General features: G+C 46.9%; 1 protein-coding gene across 1 annotated transcript; it reads right to left on the reverse strand.

The window, feature by feature from the left end:
- Positions 1-1,058: 1,058 nt before the first annotated feature.
- Positions 1,059-4,280, reverse strand: MOS (MOS proto-oncogene, serine/threonine kinase). Its single transcript, XM_003999842.4, has one exon. The coding sequence runs from the start codon at positions 2,414-2,416 to the stop codon at positions 1,175-1,177; it is 1,242 nt and encodes a 413-aa protein (XP_003999891.2). The 5' UTR covers positions 2,417-4,280; the 3' UTR covers positions 1,059-1,174.
- Positions 4,281-6,738: the final 2,458 nt, after the last annotated feature.

A 6,738-nucleotide genomic window follows, 5' to 3' on the forward strand; every position in this document is an offset into this window, starting at 1 on the left:
TCTTCACAGTCTCATGTCCTGGCAGCCATCGCCTTGATTTCTAAAGGGGGCATTCTGGTTTTACTTGCCTGCTTTCCTCCAACCAAATGTTAAATTTTACTCTTCCTCGGGGTTGTCATTTTCTTCTCACATATCATAAATCTTTGCTTTGTCACCTATTTCTGAGTCCAAATAATAGGTCAAAGAGACCCAGTTTAGAAGTATTTTTCTACTGGGGCGCCTGGGTGGCTCAGTCAGTTAAGTGCCTGACTTCAGCTCGGGTCATGATCTCGCGGTTCGTGGGTTCGAGCCCCGCATTGGGCTCTGTGCTTTGGTGTGGGAGCAAGCAAACTGTTAATAGGTTAAATTTAGGTGGTGGGTACGGAGCATATGATCTGAATTGATAGAAAATTTTGGCATTTTATAATTCAGTTCTTTGGACAAGCCGGTTTCACCAATAACAGATTTGAATAAACGCAGGAGTAGGGGACTGCAGAAGTAAGCATGCATGGGGCACCTGGATGGCTCAGTCAGTTGAGCGACCAACTTCGGCTCAGGTCATGATCTCAGGGTTTGTGAGTTCGAGCCCCATGTCGGGCTCTGTGCCGACAGCTCAGAGCCTGGAGCCTGCTTCAAATTCTGTGTCTCCCTCTCTCTCTGCCCCTCCCGCACTTGTGCCCTGTCTCTCTCTGTCTCAGAAATAAATAAACATTAAAAAAAAAAAAAAAGCATGCTTGCTGCGAAAGAAAGTGTATGATTCTCTAAGGGAATAAGGTTACTAACAATATTAAGACAACTACTAGATTTGTAGTTGTGCTGTGTGTCTTAGAAGAGGTATCTGAGGGGCGCCTGGGTGACTCAGTCGGTTGAGCGTCTGACTCTTAATTTCGGTTCAGGTCATGATCTTATGATTCGGGAGTTCCAGCCCCCCATCGGGCTCTGCGCTGAGAGTCTGCTTGGGATTCTCCCTCTCCCTCTTTCTTTCTCGACCCCTCCTACCCCTCCTCCCCGCCCCCCATCTCTCTCTCAAAATAAGTTAAAGAAAGAAAAGGTATTAGAGACAAAAAAGGAATTTTTAATAACTTTATTTTCTAAAAACCCATCCCGCAGATATGTTTTTTTTTTTTTCTACATGGTCACTTCTTTAAAAACGAGCAGAAACAAAGACAAAGCCTATCTTGATACAGGTTTAGAGTCAGCCAAATTCAGCTCTTAAGGAGTTAAGGTCGACCAGGAGGAGTTCTGCACTTGGCCGCTGCAAGGCACTGGCCCTCCAGCAGCACTGGATGATCTTCCCCAGTCTTTTCCCAGACACGGAGTCCGTGAAGACAGCTGCTGACAGAGACGGGCGAAGATCGTAGGCCACCACAGCGTAGAGCACGTACTGCCGCTCCCCTGAGTACGGGGCCTCCTTGGTACTCATTTGCCAGAGAGTGATGGCAAAGGAATAGATGTCAGCTTTGGGCGTTACGGCCTCTCCTTTCAGGAGCTCTGGGGCTCGGTGGGTGTAGGTGCCCCCCGGGGGGTAAGGGGGAGTGCGGCAGCAGGGCAGATCTTCCAGCTTCTCGGAGCAACCGAAGTCGCCGATTTTGCAGACGTCCTGCTCACTGATCAGAATGTTCGCAGGCTTCAGGTCCAAGTGTACGATGCTTTGCGAGTGAAGGAAAAGCAGGCCGTTCACGACATCTAGGGAATACTTCAGACACTTTCCCAAATTGAATTGCTCTCTGGCACAGCAGCGAGGCTCCGCGTCCTCCTCAGGGCAGCTGGGGGCACCGTATATGACTTGGTGTAAGGTGACATCGCCACCGAACTCCATGATGATGGTGCCCAGGCTGTTAAAGCCTGCGGGCGTGCGCGTGCTGGCGGCCACCACCCGCACGATGTTGTCGTGGCGAAGCCTGGCGATGTTGAGCTCGGCCCAGAAGCTGCGCTGGGACGCCAGTCGGTTCTTGGTGCACCTGTTCACTTGCTTTATGGCCACCGGAACACCGTGGTAGGTGGCCTTGTACACCGAGCCAAACCCGCCAGCTCCCAGCCTCTGCAGGAAGCGCACCTGCTCCCAGTCAATGGAGCACCAGGCCAGCCGGCGCGGTAGCCGCGGGGCCCTGGGAGGAGTGCCACCCACGAGGAGCTTCCCTGCCCTACCTGGCAGCTCAGCAGGGCTGCTGCAGGGCCTCGAGTCCACCGGGGGCGAAAACTCGCCGGGGAGGTAACCGCGCCGGGGAAGCGGCGAGGGCATCGCGCCTTCGAAGCGGACCCCGGAGCCACACAGGCGAGCGAAAAGAGAAGAGGCCCCGGGAGTTTGGAAGCCTTGCTGCCGACCCCTTGGCTCCACCCAGCGTTTTTCTCCTCTTCCTTCGTTTTCCCCCAAAGGAGCCGCATCTGGGGTGTAATCAGCAAGTGTTTTTATCAGAAGGGGGAAACAATCTTGCATGAAGCACAGCCCTCTTTTTCAGATGACAGGATTTCCCTTCAACGCTGAAAGCGCCTTCTTGTAAAAACAAGCTCTTGACTGAGAAGAGTTCACCAGATAAACAACACCGAGCTGCCCCTGGGCTCCCCCCCTTTTTCCCAGTATTTCCCTAATTATAATAAAACCGGCTTTTCTTTTTTTTTTAAGCGTCATCGGCAGAACGTGATCAGTCCTCAGACTAAGGAGACCACAATAGTGCAATGAAATGATTTCACACTTTGCAGGCTATAATGATTGTCAGTGTTGTCTTCCAGCTGCATTAAATCACTTCCAGCGGTTATTGGCAGGAAGAGTTGAAATACGAACAGCTGACATTTGTTTAACCGATTACAGGGATAATTAGGTGCAACATTCATACATGGATAAAAAACTAACCTCGAAGTAATCGATCCAAATAGAATCACTGATACAGGTCAAAACATCCATCTCCTAAGTTCATCAGGGGAAAGGAAAATTCTCTGACACTCCATTCAGCTTATATAGCAAATTAGCAAGACTTCTTAGCAACGTATCGACTTCCTAACAACCCTGGGCCATGGTAGTTTGGCCCACCCGGTAAGCTCACTTACAAGAGAGATTCTCGACTTCCCAGCAAATGAGTTACAGAAGTGTCGAAACAGAGTGGGGGAGGGGGGCGGGGGAGAAAAAAAGGACAGATTCAGATTCAGAGCCGTGATCAGAGCTTCAAATAATAACAAATAGAGAATCCTAGGAGAGGAAAGATCTGAATAAAAATGGCACAGAATCACTACTGTCTATATGTAATGTGGACAACCAGATGTTGAAATTAAACCAGGGGCTTGCTGTGCAAACATAAATTCTTCCTTTCTAGTTTCTATAACAACAAACTCCCTACCTCCCACTAATTTGCATTCCATATCTTTGGGGAAAAGACCAACATTACCCTATTGATAAAAAAAACCAGAGGAACATGTTAGGATCTACGTCTTTAAAGTTCTGTTCTTGTACGGAGAGCACACAGGTGATGTTAAACTATATTTTTATGATGATTGATCTATGCTTTTGAGATATATTCGTTCTGAGAAGATATGAGAATAAACCCAAGGCATTTACAGAAGCCATTTGAAGTCTGTTGAGCCCTAGGATAGGATTTCTAGTCTATACTACCCATCTGCCTTAGTATGTGATCTCATGTATAGTGTTTAACCTGTTTGAGCTTCAGTTTTTTCACTTAAAGAAATTAGGATAATAATTACTAAACTTCTTTATTTTGGGATAAAAGTTGGGGAGTCCTGTACACACTGATAACAACAAAAGTCTAAAAAGTGGACACTTATGAAATATTTTAGTAGAAAGGGAGTTGAATCCAACCCAAAATACAAAAGGATGACAGTGGAGAGAGTAAAGTAAGAAAGTAATAAAATTCTACAGTAAGTCTATACTGCAAAATTTATTTCATAGTTGTCACATAGTTGGCACATAGGTATAATTTACTTTCCTGGCATGAGGAATGCTGTGAATATTAGTCAAAGAAGAGTAATAGAGTGTCATAACCTTCTTGGCAAAATGACGTGACTTGTTATGTAATTTTTATTGTTAAGATAAGAGCATAGAGAGTTCATTTTCCAAAGGTTGATTTTATTATTTATATAAAATGTAAGGTATTAATGAAAATGTGGTACTCTACATTCACAAGCCCCAAGTTCATTATACCCATCATCTGCCAATCTGCTCAAGAGTATTTCATTGCTGGGGCGACTGGGTGGCTCAGTCGGTTAGGTGTCCAACTTCCGCTCAGGTCATGATCTCACAGGGTTTGTGATTTTGTGAGTTCGAGCTCCATATCCCGCTCTGTGCTGACAGCTCAGAGCCTGGAACCTGCTTCGGATTCTGTCTCCCTCCCTCTCTGTCCCTCCCCTGCTCGTGCTCTGTCTCTCTCTCAAAAATAAACATTAAATTTTTTTTAAAGCTAATCTTTTTTTGAAAAAAGAGCATTTCGTTGAATATCCATTTTAAGACAGCCTCTGGGGTCGGATGGCCTGGGTTCCTGCCTGTCCTCCAGTTTCATCCGCCCTACCTCAGGATTGCTGTCAGGATTAACAGAGTTCCAGATACTTAGATCAGGACCTGAAAAGTTATACCTGGTTGCTAATTGTTTCAAATACTTAGATCAGGACCTGATAAGTAATGCCTGCTAGTTATTATTTATGAAACTCATAATAAACAGTGTATAGGTGTTGATACCCGTAAGACACTGATTTGTTAAACAATAGTGGTTTAAAATGTACCCTGCCGGGGCTGATGTAACTCACTACAAGCTAAACCAATCTGAAGTTTGACTAGTTTTTCCGACTTAAATTTTGAGGTTAGAGATCAAAGAGCCTGCTGCCTTCTTGTAATATACTAAAAACGCAGAGGATTAAGATTAATCTGATCAAGTGCCGTAACCTTGTCATCCCCAAATAAAGGCAAAGGATGGCGGGCACTATCTACCCTCCAAGTGCTAATGAAACAACGGAGAGAGAGACACTGGGTGCACCCGCCGAGGAGCAAAAAAAAGGCAATGATTGGAAATGCTCCGATTGGCAGCCCTTCTGTGAACAGCTACTTCGGGATCAGGCGGACAAGGGCGTCTTTCTCACAAGCTGCGACAGCGGAGGGCCGAGCTACCAGCGCGTTGAATCTGGTTTCAGTCGGAGAGACTGCGGAGCACGGGCTGCAGGAGAGAATCGCTCTCGGGGCCCGCGCAAGGTCTCCCTTCCCAAAGGGCGGCCGGGCCGGGGGCTCGGGCTCCGGCGTCCGGCAGCGCCTCCGCTCGCCGGCCCCGGGGGCCCAGGAGGGCGCTCTCCCCGCGCGGCTCGTGCGCAGGCAGCGGGACCAACGACGCGGGCGCCTCCCCTGCACGACGCACGGGGGGCCCTGCAGTCAGCGCGCAGCCCCGTCGGCCGCGGGCCCGGCGCTCCCCAGGGGGCGGAGAAGCACGTGGACGAGGCCGTGACGCCCGAGGCGGCCAGCGGCCCGAGGTGTGGTGTGCGCCCCGCTGCTGCGAACTTGCCCTTCGGCGTACACAGAAGTGCGTTCGCCTTTCAATGCGGAATCGTCCCGTAATCCTCCGGAGGACGTTTTCAAAAGGCCGTTACCCTCCAGGTCGTGCCGACTACGCGCACGACCCCGCCGATGACGACCGCGGCGGAACGGCCACGGCCCTGGCTGCGCATGCGCGCCGAGTGACCACGGCTTCCCGGCCGTCTCCGGTCACAGCCCAGTTTCGGAAAGTTACGATGTGAGGGAATAGGCGTACCGAGGTCGTTGAAGTGTTGTATTGCTCTCTACAATCATGAATTAAGGTCGAAAATGCCCTTCTGCTGCTTTTTAGAACTAAAAAGCTAAAAAAAAAAAAAAGTGTACTTTGCTACGGATAGAGATTATGGAGTCAAACTTGCAAAACATTTTTTTTTTTTGTTTTACTTAAGTGGTATTATACTATTGATATTATTCTGAACTTTGAGTTTTATGCTTCGCAATGTATCATGGACTTGTTTCCATGTCTGTAAGCGTAGAGAGCTACTCTGGTTTCTTCCAAAATAATGTGATGGTCAAGGGCAAATCCAAGTTTTGTGGGGGCTCAAAGCTTTTACAAATTGAATATTTGTAAGAAAACTATTTAAAAATTAGGCATGGAAGTGAATATTTTTTAGATGATAAATCACAACAGATCACACATTTTGAAAAGCTGACAACATAGTCATCACAAAATTCAGAGAAATAACAATTTGATTAAAGACTAATACCTGATACATCTATATATTACTTTCCCCTGCATTTTGGGGGGATATACTTTTTTATTCCCTCTTCAGATGACAAGGATTCTGTCAAAATTTGATCTTGGGTAGAACAAGTAATATCAACATGAGCATTTTGTTGTTTTACTATTATGGGTTTATTTTATGGAAAATTAAATCGATCCCAAACTTGTAAGGGTGTAGAGCACTTTGGGGGAGATTGCTTTTATTTAATTCTATTCAGTGTCAGTCAGACATCCAACACACCCCACCGAATGAGATGACGGATTTAGATGTGGTCATGAAGACAAGTCGGAACTGCCACTTCTCTAAAATATTTGGTTGCACATCTTATTTTTGCTGTACTATGTGGATCCGTACATTTCTCGGTGAAAACTTTGTGTACCTCCAGATTTTTTACTCTATTTAGCTTTTCATTGGCGCAGAGGTTAATGGATCTTGCTTTGCCCTGGGAATCATTAATTGCTTGGTTAGTAACAGTGTCCTGGCCAGACTTAGATGTGGAGAGAATTAATTTTA

This window comes from Felis catus, chromosome F2 (assembly GCF_018350175.1).
Source record: "Felis catus isolate Fca126 chromosome F2, F.catus_Fca126_mat1.0, whole genome shotgun sequence".
NCBI classification, from domain to species: Eukaryota; Metazoa; Chordata; class Mammalia; order Carnivora; family Felidae; genus Felis; species Felis catus.

Coding starts and splice junctions, on each gene's coding strand:
- MOS (XM_003999842.4), bottom strand. CDS start 2,416: ATGCAAGATTGTTTCCCCCTTCTGATAAAAACACTTGCTGATTACACC.